A 13,139-nucleotide genomic window follows, 5' to 3' on the forward strand; every position below is an offset into this window, starting at 1 on the left:
ACGAAAGGGAGAAACATTCGAATTGAGAGCAGGTCTTGTGTATGTTGACAGTCATGAGGTGTCCTGGCACGGTCTGACGTGATGCCTCCAGATCACAATATGCGTACGAGAGGAAGGAGGCCATACAGAAGACTATCATGGCCATGACGTTGGGTAAAGACGTATCACAACTCTTCCCAGATGTTTTGAAGAATATCGCGACGGGCGACTTGGACCAGAAGAAACTGGTCTACCTGTACCTCATGTAAGTCACACGGGCTGCAACTCAAGGTGCTGCTAACCTTAGCAGGAACTATGCAAAATCACATCCGGACCTCTGTATCCTCGCCGTTAACACCTTCGTACAAGACTCTGAAGACCCAAATCCTCTCATTCGAGCGCTGGCAATACGGACAATGGGCTGCATAAGAGTGGACAAAATGATCGATTACATGGAAGAGCCTCTGCGAAAGACGTTGAAGGACGAGTCGCCGTACGTGAGAAAAACAGCAGCGCTATGTGTGGCCAAGCTCTTCGATCTCAACCCTACGATGTGCCTAGAAAACGGATTTCTGGAAAGCCTACAAGACTTGATCGGTGATCCTAACCCAATGGTGGTTGCAAACTCCGTGCTAGCTTTAGCGGAAATCACAGAGGCAGCCCCAGACACGAATGCCCTGCAAATCAGTTCAAACACCTTGAAGAAGATGCTTATGGCATTGAACGAATGCACGGAATGGGGCAGAGTCGCGATCCTGAGTGTTCTTGCAGATTACAAGACGAAGGATATCAAAGAGGCCGAGCATATCTGTGAAAGGGTGGTGCCACAATTTCAGCATGTCAATTCGAGCGTCGTGCTTGCTGCTGTGAAGGCAGTCTTCTTGCACATGAGGTACATCGGCGCAGAGACCAGGCAGGGTTACCTGAAGAAGATGGCTCCTCCTCTGGTCACGTTGGTCTCATCAGCTCCAGAAGTGCAGTACGTCGCGCTGCGCAATATCGATCTCCTACTACAGAAACAGCCAGAAATTCTGAGTCGGGAGCTCAGAGTGTTCTTCTGCAAATACAACGATCCTCCTTACGTCAAGTTCCAAAAGCTCGAGATTATGGTGCGGATAGCGAACGAGTCGAACGTGGACCAGCTTTTGGCGGAATTGAAAGAATATGCTCTGGAAGTCGATATGGACTTCGTCCGGAGATCAGTCAAGGCTATCGGACAAGTAGCTATCAAGATCGAGGGTGCAAGCGAAAGATGCGTCAATGCTCTGCTGGATCTTATCAACAGTAAAGTCAATTATGTTGTGCAAGAGGTTATCGTGGTCATCAAAGACATCTTCAGAAAATACCCTGGTTACGAGGGGATAATACCGACATTATGCAAGTGCATAGACGAGCTGGATGAGCCAAACGCCCGAGCATCGCTCATCTGGATTGTCGGAGAATATGCCGAGAAGATCAGCAATGCTGGGGAAATTCTGGCAGGATTTGTGGATGGCTTCAGCGAGGAGTTTGCACAGACACAGTTGCAAATACTGACAGCGGTGGTCAAATTGTTCCTGAAGAAGCCATCAGCAGCGCAAGGATTGGTGCAAAAGGTACTGCAGGCCGCCACAGCTGATTCCGACAACCCAGACATCCGAGACAGAGCGTTCGTGTACTGGCGATTACTGTCGAACACCACTGACCAGAATGCTCCGAAGAACATCATCCTATCCGAGAAGCCACCGATCACTACAACCATACAATCACTGCCACCAGCATTACTTGAGAGGCTTCTGTCAGAATTATCGACACTTTCTTCAGTCTACCACAAACCACCAGAGCAGTTTATTGGACAAGGCAGGTTTGGCGCTGAAGCAATACAACAAGCAGCTATCGACGAACAGATCGAGAATGCCAAAGAGGCACCCATTGCTGCTGCTGCAGTCGCAGCGGCCGCACAAGGCAAAACACCAATGCCACAAAACACAGCAGAGAACCTGCTGGATATCGACTTTGATGGAGCTGCGCCTGCATCCGCCCAGAAAGAGCCGTCGAACGGCATGACGGGTCTGGAAGGACTGGCTGGAACACCACAGAGAGTGGATTCGCCCGCTATTGGGCAGCCTGGACAACCTCAGAACAATCTTGATGATCTGATGGGTGTCTTTGGCAATGGCAACAGTGCCGCTCCAAGTTCAGCTGGAGGATTTGGCGGTATGTCTGATAACGATATCATGAATGGTTTTGCAGGTATGGACTTGAACACTCAGCAGCCGCCGCCACCTTCACAGCAGCTCAACGGGCAAGGAGGGAAGAAGACGAGTGAGGACTTGCTGTCGCTTTTTTGAGCATCGTATCGAAAGAGACCGGTCATTATGCTCATACCGCCTTTATACAGTCCTCGGCTGGCGATTCCAATATGGCCAGGTTCGACCTGCAGGCAAGCAATGGATCAGAAACAGCAATCGCGACTGAGTCACGCCCCACCTTCCTTCAGCAACTTTGGAATGTTGTCGATAATCTCCTCCCCACAATCCCACAGCAACTTTGCTTCTCGGTCTTCAGGTCATTGGTCTCATCTTGCTGCTTTCCGAAAAAGCATCCTACACAGCTCGCTTACAATAATGCCGCCATCGGCAATTGTTGCTGCTCGTTCACCAGAGAACTTGCTGAAGGCCAATATCTCGTGCGTCTACACATGTTCCACGATTTGACGACAGCGGCTAACTTCATGGTCTACTCGACAGTGGGGAGTACTCAGATCTGACTATCAACTGTGGCGATCGCACTTGGCACGCTCATCGTGCTATAGTGTACCACAGATGTCACACCCTGGCGTACATAGTAGAACTATCCAACTACGCATGATGCGCAACCAATTATATTAACGGGACTCGATAGTATGGCTCACCCGAAGTTCTGGAGTTGCACGACCATGACCCGAAAGCGATCGAAGTCTTTCTCACTTACCTGTACACTTTGACGCCACCGAGCTTCTTCTTGAGCACAGATTCTGTGAGTACCACCGATCAGCTCCGCACTCAGCTCTATGAAACTTGGAAAACAGCATGTGAGACCTTCCTGATCGGCGAGAAGTATCATATGGATGATCCCAGAGGCGCGGCCTACGACGTCGTCCGACCATATGTTTTCTCGCAGTTTGCAGCGTTCAACGGCTTCGGCAGTCAAACAACGAACGCACAATTAGATGTTATTACAGTTCTCTGGGCTTGGGTCGATTCACGTCATCATGTCCAAGAGTTGATCGATATGGTTCTGGAGAAATTAGTGAGAGCTTCTGCGAAGCTCTGCGTCGATGCCTCTTTCCAGGAGTTATTATGCAAGAATGAGAAGTTGATGCTCGACTATGTGCAGGCTTTGGCGGGTGAGATTGCAAGAAAGACGTCCAATGCAGGCCGTGCACCAGGAGCGAAGAGAAAGGTTTCTGAGATATGATGAAGCAGTCTCATGCGGCATGTAGTTCCCGCTGCTGCGGCTCAGGTCAGTTGTCGCGATTGCGGTAGATGAGTCAAGTTCAAAGCCACTATTTCCGACCATACCCGTTTCTAAAAGTGTTGGGCAAGCCAAGTAGAGCTCTGCGCAGCTTTGCTCATCACTTTAGGTCAGGACCTTCACTTCACTTGCTGCTCACGTGGCTGCGTCGGCCTTTTCGCATTTCCTCTCCTTGCTTGACCTGAACGCACAAACAATATCTCATTCGTCCTGCACAGGCGTGCACCTGAAATCGCGCAAGCACTTGTCAGATTGAATCAACACGAGGTGCTGCAGATGGCTACAGCTGGCCAGATCACCAATGCAGAGAGTTTGGGGGAAGCCCAGCATAGGTAAGATCGTAGCGACCGCGAGGCCTGACCGCTGACAGAGATCCAGACTACTCCGCAGCCCAGACCACAGCGATCTGACTGTTGTCTGCAAGGGCAGAATCTGGAAATGCCAACGCGCTATTCTAACGCAGAGGTGTAAATTCTTCAAAGCTGCTTGTGGTGGTCCATTCAAGGTATGTCCGACGAACATCCAGAACAGGCAAATCTCTCGAGACCACATATGCATCCATATAATCGACCGTAACGCAGAAGTGCTTACTGATCCAGGAAGCTGAAACACAAACCATCAAACTCGACGACGACAGACCAGATGGTGTCAACGTTATGCTCCTGTATCTTTACACCCTCGAGGTCCCGGATCTCAGCAACAAAGATGTTTCCCCGCACGAATTCACCGGAGAGGAGCAATGCTTCGTGCTAGGCGACAAGTACAACCTGCCTATCTTGAAAGAGCACGGTCAATCACAGCTTCTCCAGAACGTCCGCGACAACTTGGCCTTATGGTCCACATGCTCGGACCAGATCAAATTGAACTGGATCAACTGGCTTTCAAGAATGTGGAGGTGGGAGCAAGGTGGTTCGGAGAAGATCAGAGGGGGTGCGATCGAAGCTCTGATGAAAATATCAGTGTCGATTATCGAGCATGAAGCTTTCCAGAAGTTGTTGAAAGATAATAAGGACTTCAATATGGCGTTTCTCCGAGCCCTGGCGAAGAAGGCGACAAGCAAATGAAAGGGCTCTGGCAGCATCGTCAAGACAGGCAATTCAGGAACCAATATCACATTTGCGGCACACGAGACGGAGGCGACCATGATCAGATCCTTCTATAGACCACCGATATCTGTGTGAGCTCAAATTTGAAATGCAGTTCAGGTCAATGGTTGCGAATGACCATCCTGCAGAAATCTTGCTCACGTTGACAGTGTTTATTTGGATGACTGTGTTGATACAGCGGAAGTGGACACCATGGCACCGCGATGGACTCTTCGCTGACCATCTTGCTCTACCTATTCGATGGAAGCGATTTTCAACCGCAGCATCCATTCTCCTATCGAAATTTCCCTGTTCCTGCTCGAGTCAAGCCCAAGCATACAAGATGCAAATCACAATCAGGACGCTCTCAAATCGAATTCACTGTCACCGCTGAGCCTGCAGATACTGTCAATCAGCTCAAGCACAAAATAGCAGCTGCAACCGTGGACCGGTTCGCCTCGCGGCTTCTACTGACGCACAATCGCCATACACTCGGCGATGGGAGTCAATCCATCGACCAGTACAATGTTACAGAAGGTTCCAAGATCACTGTTGTGTTCAGAAGTGGTCAGGTACCAGTATCGGCACAGCTGCCCGTCACGCCAGGCGGGCTTGCATTCCAGCAAGAAAGGTGAATTCTATCGAGGGTCGTCTTCAGTACCCTTCTGACGTCCTCCAGACTCTTGCGAAACGCAAAGTTCAGTGACTTGACCGTCGTCTGCGGAAGCAGGACTTGGTGGTGTCACCGCGCAGTCTTAGCGCAAAGATGTGAATTCTTCGAAGCGGCTTGCAGTGGTCCATGGTCGGTGAGTCTTGCAGGCCATAGCCTTTGGCTCGATCTTCCGGACATACCTTGGCAACCTCAATCTCGCTAACCATGTTCTGGTAGGAAGCGGAAACGCGGACGATCGACCTACCAGATGATGATCCAGAAGCCATAGACATGTTTCTGCTCTATCTCTATACGGCCGAGCTTCCGAAGATGAACGAGGTCTGCCTGAGGGATCGCTTGCAAAGAGCACATTCGGCTTTCAAGCTCGGGGACAAGTACAATGTGCCGCCTCTGCGAAATTTGGGGTACGCTTGGGTCTACTTGTGCATCCATAGAGTGATGGCAGTTCAGGCGCCGCCTGCTGCAGAGCTTTTCGATTGGATTAATGGTATCTGGGGTTGGGAGATTCAAGGTGCGTCACTGGCCAAGGAGACCATCCTGAACGGTCTTGTTGGCAATTTCGATACAATCGTCGGGCTTGATGGTTTCGAAACTCTGGTCCGCGTAAACAGCGATTTCGTGGTGGATTTGTTGCGAGCTCTGGGCGAGGAAAGAGCAGAGTGAGATGGGAAGCACGAAAAGCACCGTTGTACAGGTACGATGACACGCTACGGTCGTACGGCAAAGGTGCCGAAGAACCGCACAAACTCGATAAATGCATTGAAGCTGGGACAGAAGCTGACCGATCAAATATGGCGTACCTGTCGTACTAACGTTCCTACCAAATAAGTAAATTGCGTTGCAATTGGAAAGTGCTCGGCTGACCTTCACCTCAACTTTCTGTTCATCCTCAATACAAATCTTCAGCTGCGCACACGCTTCTCTGAGCCTACCGGTGACCAACAAGCACTACTCATCCACTGAATTACAGCATCTCATTACAAGCATCTGCAAATACTCTGCTATCTATGCTCCAGCTACCCGATCATCGACACCAATTCATTCTCTCTAGCAATGGCTAAGGAGGACCGAAGCCTGGTCGAAGCGCAGAAGAGGTATGACACTCGCTCAACTTGTCTCTTACGAATTGCTCAATGGACTCATCCAGATTACTTCGGAAGCCCGTCACTAGCGACATTACGATCAAAAGCGGCGATCGCACGTGGAAATGTCAGAGCGCAATACTGTCGCAGCGATGCGAATTCTTCCGAGTTGCCACCAGTGGAGGGTTCAAGGTCGGTCAACCCTCGAAACACTTACTGTGACTAATCTGGCTGCATAGGAAGCACAGTCCAGGGTCATCACCCTCCATGACGACCATCCAGATGCTGTCGACTTGATGTTACTCTACCTGTATACCCTCGAAGTCCCAAACCTGGAACGTACAGGTGACGCTGAAAAGTGCATGCTGCTTGGTGACAAGTACGACCTTCCAGCTCTCCATGACGGCGGCCGCAAAGCTATCGAGTCTTCCATCCAACGAAATGTCCCTAGATGGCATGCACTGACTGATCTGGGCAAGAGACAATGGGTCGACTTCTTCGAGAGAGTCTGGAGCTGGCAAATCAAGAATGCAATTGGTATCCGGACATTACTGTTCGCGTACCTTGCCAGTGTGGCAGACATCTTGATCGAAGACACTCTTTTCCAAGATCTGTTATGGGAGAACAGAGGGTTCAATCTGGCGTTCGTGAAGGCAGTGATCAAAGAGGCGAAAGGGTGATCGTACAGTGTGGCGTTTGAGATGACCTGCATGATAGCTGGTGAGAAGATGTTTGTCGGACAACATGAGTGGTCGAGCGACAGAGCAAAGGCATAAAGCGCGAAAGCAGTGCAGCGGTTGAAGACAATGCTTGCTGCTTGCTTGTGTCCCACATCACCAGTTGCTTGCTATACTGTCAAGCATAGACAAGGAGTTGTACAAGTACCACTGAAAATACCGCTCTACCTTTGAATCTACTCACCAACCCTAGCACGGCTACCTGTGACCATAAGCAACAGGCTCACGAAGCTTCCGCCTACTACCAGCATCAGCCCTGTCTAGAATACGCACTTATCCCATCGACCTCATGGCCAATCCCTCCTCACGCCCCTTAGCAGTGCGCTCACCACCCGCAGGTACAGTCTCTCATGCCGTCGGCAATCGTGGCCAGCATAGTGGGCCGGACTCGAGCGGCGGCCTTCCACTCCCGCCCACACAGTCAGACCTCACCAAAGCCCAGCTAAAGTATGCATGCCATCATCAAGCTGAACAATGATTAATACCCACTTGCAGACTGCTCCCGGAGGGCACCTTCTCCGACCTCACCATCCAGTCCAACGACACAACCTGGAAAGTCCGCCGAGCGATCCTAGTCCCACGATGCAAGTTCTTCAAAATAACCTGCACCGACGAATACAAGGTACATCTCCTCTCCATCACCCGCTCACCTCTAACAAACCCAGGAAGCAAAATCCCAACTCATAACCCTGGACGACGACCCCAAAGCCGCAATCGACAGCATGCTCCACTACCTTTACACCCTCACCATCCCACCCCTCCCAACCCGAAAAGTAGTCCAGCAAGCCTTCATCATAGCCGACAAATACGACTTACCACCCCTGCGCGCCGCGAGCAAAGCGAAACTCATCGCACTGAACAGAGACACACCCTGGCCCACGAAAGACGAAGACCGCGACGGCCCAAGCACAAATCCAACCGTCAACTGGCTTGATGCGGCCTGGTCCTGGTCAACGGAGTACCCGGGTGATACTGCGGATCTCCATTCATCTCTAGTAGAAGGCTGCGCGCAGCACGCAGGCTCGAATCTTGACGACGAGGAGTTTCAGAGATATATATGGGAGAATCGGGAGTTCGGGATTGCGTTTATGAAGAAGTTGGAGGTTAAGGCTAAGACGGCGGAGGATCTCCTGGGGCAGCGGGCGGGGTTGTTGCCTGGTGGTACTGGGACTGGCACTGGCAGCGGCATACAGATCGTGAGAGGCAGGCGATGATGGCTCGATTGGGGCCAAGTTGGCAGTCGGGAGCTGGGCGCAGGAGCATAGGACGGCTGAGGGTGGACTTGTAGCATTGCCCTGCCTGGAGAGAATGGGGATGAGCTAGGTGTCTGTGAGTCGTCAGTATCCCGCGTAAATGCTTGCTCATCTTGCGTGATGCTTAATCACCACACGCATTTGCTTGCCTTGCAAAGTTGCGGGACACTCCAAGCACGCAGATCGATGCTCACAAGACCAGTGGGTTTCTGGGGGGAGTTTCGTAGGTGAACATTGAAAATCGCGCTCTTTTGTCAGTGAGACGAGCCCTGATGCTAAGCCTCATGTCAATGTTTCTCATAACAGGCCTTGTTCTTGCACCTCTCATGACCTTGGCGCTTGTTGGCGGTCTAGTCGCTGCGACTCCAGATCTGGCATAGCGCTGCTGCCGAATCGACTGCACGCTTCCATTGCTGCTTGCCTGGGGTGTCGTACAGCTAGATCTGCGGAACAAAGATGCGGAGGTAGAAACCCCCCGAACCCGCAAAGTGCTCAGTACTTTCCGAGATTGGATTTACCGAGCGCTGCTTGCATCCTCCACAGTCCGTAAGCTGCAATGCACATCTTCGCTGAATCAACCGCGCGTCGCTTGCAATCCTGGGGGATGCTATTCCAGGAATCAGGCAACCAAGCTAAGGTACCTAGTCGTGATTAGTCTATCGGTCGTTCTCGCTTCCGAAGCAAATCCTCGACCTGGCTTTGATATGAGCGACTTTCTTGCATGGTGTTTTTGACCTTCTTGTGGAGGCACTGCTCGCTGGGATGGATGTGTCTGTGCTTCAATCAGTATGAAGGCGACTAGCCTTGTTAGCATCCCCTGGGGGGCCCCGTGATCTGGTCGTCTCAGACCTTACTTGGTGCTTGCGACTACCCAGGGTCCAGGATCCTGAAGCCACGTGGCTAGGCAGTCCAGATACCAGCAGCATCTTCGCCATCGCCAAGCATGAGTGGCATTGCCAGGCCCCTGCTACTGTATTTCATGCACCTAGTCCCATGAGTTTCGGGGTTAGCGCACTTAGCCAGATTGAAGCATGAGCTCAGTATCAGTACTCAAGTACTGCATGAGGACATCGTTCGCACGAGCCCGCACAACGTTAGGACGAGTAGCCGAAACAATGACCAATAGGGCCTGATATGACTGAGCAACAAGCCACGATGGTGAGTAAGCCGTGGTCAGCCAATCAGCATACGAGCGAGACGATTTCCTTCGCGTCGTGTGACAGGGGCGGCTTAAAGCAGCTTGATTGCAAGCCACCAGAGTCGCTTTCGCGCACGATAGTGAGTTGGCGGGATCGGGCAAAGCGAAGGAACGCATGTTGTATCGACGCGATAGACACGCGAGACTCGCCATCATTGTCTGCTATTGATGTAGGTGACGATGCGACTTTTCTGAGAAGGACATTCGTGCATGTCCAAAGACTTGCTCCGGTTGGTCGAGCAGAAGGAATCTTTACCAGGTTTCGAGGCAGACTTGGCGAAGAAGGGTTTGCTTTCCCTCGTAAAGCTAATACTCAAGCAAGCAAAGATCATCGTGTAATGACAGCGTCTTTCTTTCGCGCATAATTGTCGTGAAATAAATTCCGGTGTTATGCACACGCCGTTCAATCTCCCCGACCGTGATTTTGCCACTCGGGTGCAGGTGCCTGGAATTATATTCCCTGCCCTGGCCTATGGATGTCTGACGTGCCGAGTCTCGCGTTACCAGTCTCCGACTCCGAGGCGCAGTAGTGCCTCGAACTCGCACTCTTGGTCGTACATCGTGTACATTTTCTCGAGTGGGTGGACGCCAGTCCTCTGCAAACATGACTGCTGAACGCACTTGTAGTCGCTGCCAATAATGGAGACTCTCAATCGTGCGAAGAAGTATCGAAGTCTTCTAGCGCCGAGTATGAAAAGGTTGAAGCCGCCGGAGCCGCATGCCTTTCCCACCTGGACGTCATCCTCACAACAATTTTTGTGCTTGGCGACTACTGACGAACTTCTTCAATCTTCGCACAGCCCAGCAATCTCCCGTACAAGGCAAAGACGGGGGACATAGGAGGATGCCATTTCAGTGAGGCAGCAAGAAGTGTTTCGAGCCTGTTGCACCGATCAATGAACGGACTGTTTGATTCGTGCATTAGATGGCTTCTTATGTCAGTAACACCCAATGACGTTGGGCATAATGCTATATCCGCTACCACGTGCAACGATACTGCAGATCGTGAAGAAGTGTCACCGGGTTGTGGAAGCAAGGTCTAGAGCATTTGGTCTCAGCGCACAGAACCTCACCATGGAGGCAGGTGCAGGCTAGAATGCATTACATGAATCTGTATGTAGCGAGTGGCCCCCGGTGGAGGGCGAAAGGGCCGTGCCCTCTCATATAACGCTATCGATGCGGCTCTGAATGGTTTGGACACCAAGAAAACGTGGCTTGCTGTAGTGTCGCGCATGTGGCAGATTCACGTACTTACTGCAGTTCGCTGATCTTGCTAGAAGCGCTCACTGAATATGCCGAGCAGTTCGCATGACCCATCGGAAGACATAATCGTGCTGCGATCGATCGATCATGCCTTCCAAGCAACATACCTCGTACGAGAGCCATACTTCTCGCCTTGCTTGAGAATACACATATCGCGCCACTCAGGACGATTGATGGCGTCGATGTAGCGGCTGGGCTCAACACATAATCCTGATCGTGCGGCTCGTTGAGGACCATGCTCCGAGGCAGGAACATTGATATGCCTACCAGTGTAGAACTGGAAAGCCGGTTCAGTGCTGTGGACTTCCAAGTGTAGTCCTGTATCTTTATGCGACAACGCAATCAGTCTTGACAGTGGACGGCTCCGAGTGTCTACTGGTACAGATCGTGCATCTGTGTCCATAATGAAACAATGGTCAACATCAGGCTCTTTCGGCCCCAGGACAAAGGGCTCATTCGCAGAGATGTCTGGGTACTTCTCGACGCCCCCAAGTGGAATGTCTCCGCTGTCAACTGGTAAGTGCTGGTCTGTCCCTAAAACAACTTCTGTGCCTTCTATCGTGGATCCGCCCGATAGATTGAAGTAGCTGTCAAACCATGTTAGCATTGCCTACCTTTGAACAGTGCAGTAGTTTGACTCACCTGTGATTAGTGATGTTGATAGCAGTCTCTTCGCATTCTTTGCCCACTAACTCTGCTTCGTACTCCATATCAAGAACAATCTTGGTGATGCCACCATCGACCTGCTCTGAAGTCGAGTACCACACTCGCAACTCCACGGTACCAGGATATCCCTCCTCGCCGTGAGGACTTACATATGTGAACTGTACAGTCTCTTTTCCATCTTTGTTCATTGGTTGCGGGCCCTTGAATATTCTCTTACCCCAGCCAACAGAACCCCCATGCAAGTGGTTAGGGCCGTTGTTTCTTGCTAGCTGAACCTCCTTGCCGTTCAAGTCCTTGATGAGGCCATCCTTGACGCGGTTTGCGACTCGACCAATTGTCTCGCCAAAGAATGGAGCATTGAGGTAAGTGTATGCATTGGCCGAGGGAAAACCCAAAACGATATTCTGCCCACCAACGATGAATTCTTGTATGATAGCACCTTGCGGCAAGAACTTAACGGACGAATCGCGGGCCGGATTGGACGCTGAGGATGTCATCGTGGGTGGGGAGGTGGTCAATTGAGAATGCGGCTGAAAAGACTTTCGCGATAGTGCACGCCGAGAGAGGGTGGAGGTGTTGGCGTCAAAGGCTCTGCTTGTAGTACTCAACAAGAAAAACTAAGATTTAAGAATCGTTGAAGCTGCAGGCACATTCGAGCAGTTGGCAAGTTGTGACGAAGAGAGCAAGAACGCATCCCACTGAGGGGCAGGAGCATTCTACTTGTAGCAGTGTACGGTTGATTTCTGATGATCGTTGAGCGAATATAGGCAAAATTATCAAGACGGCGTGTCGGAATATGTTGTTTCGTAGACTCAACGAGCTCTTACATCGATGCTCGAACCTCTTGGAGCTCTGAAGAGTTGTTGAGCGTGGTTCTCGTGTAGTTTCAACATGGATCTTTCTTCTCTCGTCTCGCGGATCTTCAGTCGCATCTCAAATGCACGTCATTCGTAATCCTTGTCTTCCATGATCAATCCCACGTGGTGTTTAGACACCTTTGTTTGAGCTACAGTTCACCTACTATTATACTCAAGCGGTAACACCCACTACTGCAAAGAAGCGCAGGGCATGTTCCTGATGAAACTCATGTTAACACCTGCGCTTTGGAGAGTGTAGCGCCTTGTAGCGGAAGCTGATCAAATTTCTCGATTCTCCAGGCGGCTTTCTGGGGGCGGAAGCTATACCCGATACGCCTCTCGATAAGCAGAGAGCTTGCGCTCAAAACTTGCACCTGTCTACTCGTAATGATCACTTAGAGCATACACGCCATCGTGCGTTAGTATTATGCTAGCATGAAGTCGAGTCGACAAGTTGTGCATAAAAGGTACTGCATTACTAGAAGATTGATAGCTTGGTGCAATGTGTGAGAGCATGGAAAGGCCAAACTTAAATCAGCCACGAAAGGCTATTTTTTGGTAGGTGAGAGTGCGGCTCAGAGGAGGCTCTGCTGGTCGCAACGTCCATGGCAGCTGAGCGGTGCGTACTTGACGAAGGCACGATGGAACAGTGATTCCGTGATTTCATGATTTCGTGTTGATACCTAGACTGAACAAGGCCTGGTAGGAACAGCGACAATTTGAATCCGCAAAGCATATGCTGGTTCAGAGCTTGCAGGCCAGAGCCTCAAGGTTTGACCGTCTTGCCATATCAATTTGGCGCATGACATCAGCACCGGATGCGTGGGTTTGGACATCACGGCATTTCTCGA

At 51.0% G+C, this 13,139-nt stretch overlaps 7 protein-coding genes across 7 annotated transcripts; 6 read left to right on the forward strand and 1 right to left on the reverse strand.

Annotated features, from left to right (window-relative positions):
• Positions 1–137: 137 nt before the first annotated feature.
• Positions 138–2,309, forward strand: APL2 (beta-adaptin; the record flags this gene model as incomplete). Its single annotated transcript, XM_064873853.1, has 2 exons — positions 138–244; positions 290–2,309. 2 exons carry the CDS (start codon positions 138–140, stop codon positions 2,307–2,309), a joined length of 2,127 nt encoding a protein of 708 aa, XP_064730957.1.
• Positions 2,310–2,380: 71 nt separating this feature from the next.
• PMZ80_005434 (uncharacterized protein) lies at positions 2,381–3,417 on the forward strand (the record flags this gene model as incomplete). Its single annotated transcript, XM_064873854.1, has 2 exons — positions 2,381–2,707; positions 2,863–3,417. The coding sequence occupies 2 exons, from the start codon at positions 2,381–2,383 to the stop codon at positions 3,415–3,417; spliced, it is 882 nt and encodes a 293-aa protein (XP_064730958.1).
• A 358-nt stretch (positions 3,418–3,775) lies between these two features.
• On the forward strand, positions 3,776–4,538 carry PMZ80_005435 (uncharacterized protein; the record flags this gene model as incomplete). The annotated part of the gene is made up of 2 exons (XM_064873855.1): positions 3,776–3,784; positions 4,074–4,538. 2 exons carry the CDS (start codon positions 3,776–3,778, stop codon positions 4,536–4,538), a joined length of 474 nt encoding a protein of 157 aa, XP_064730959.1.
• Positions 4,539–5,358: 820 nt separating this feature from the next.
• On the forward strand, positions 5,359–5,895 carry PMZ80_005436 (uncharacterized protein; the record flags this gene model as incomplete). The annotated part of the gene is made up of 2 exons (XM_064873856.1): positions 5,359–5,365; positions 5,480–5,895. 2 exons carry the CDS (start codon positions 5,359–5,361, stop codon positions 5,893–5,895), a joined length of 423 nt encoding a protein of 140 aa, XP_064730960.1.
• Positions 5,896–6,285: 390 nt separating this feature from the next.
• On the forward strand, positions 6,286–6,994 carry PMZ80_005437 (uncharacterized protein; the record flags this gene model as incomplete). Its single annotated transcript, XM_064873857.1, has 2 exons — positions 6,286–6,326; positions 6,568–6,994. 2 exons carry the CDS (start codon positions 6,286–6,288, stop codon positions 6,992–6,994), a joined length of 468 nt encoding a protein of 155 aa, XP_064730961.1.
• A 346-nt stretch (positions 6,995–7,340) lies between these two features.
• PMZ80_005438 (uncharacterized protein) lies at positions 7,341–8,265 on the forward strand (the record flags this gene model as incomplete). Its single annotated transcript, XM_064873858.1, has 3 exons — positions 7,341–7,498; positions 7,547–7,673; positions 7,717–8,265. 3 exons carry the CDS (start codon positions 7,341–7,343, stop codon positions 8,263–8,265), a joined length of 834 nt encoding a protein of 277 aa, XP_064730962.1.
• Positions 8,266–10,850: 2,585 nt separating this feature from the next.
• On the reverse strand, positions 10,851–11,928 carry PMZ80_005439 (uncharacterized protein; the record flags this gene model as incomplete). The annotated part of the gene is made up of 2 exons (XM_064873859.1): positions 10,851–11,352; positions 11,408–11,928. The coding sequence occupies 2 exons, from the start codon at positions 11,926–11,928 to the stop codon at positions 10,851–10,853; spliced, it is 1,023 nt and encodes a 340-aa protein (XP_064730963.1).
• Between the last annotated feature and the right edge of the window lie 1,211 nt (positions 11,929–13,139).

The sequence above is a fragment of the Knufia obscura genome (genome assembly GCF_036327395.1).
Source record: "Knufia obscura strain CCFEE 5817 isolate CBS 148926 chromosome Unknown scaffold_5, whole genome shotgun sequence".
Lineage (NCBI taxonomy): Eukaryota > Fungi > Ascomycota > Eurotiomycetes > Chaetothyriales > Trichomeriaceae > Knufia > Knufia obscura.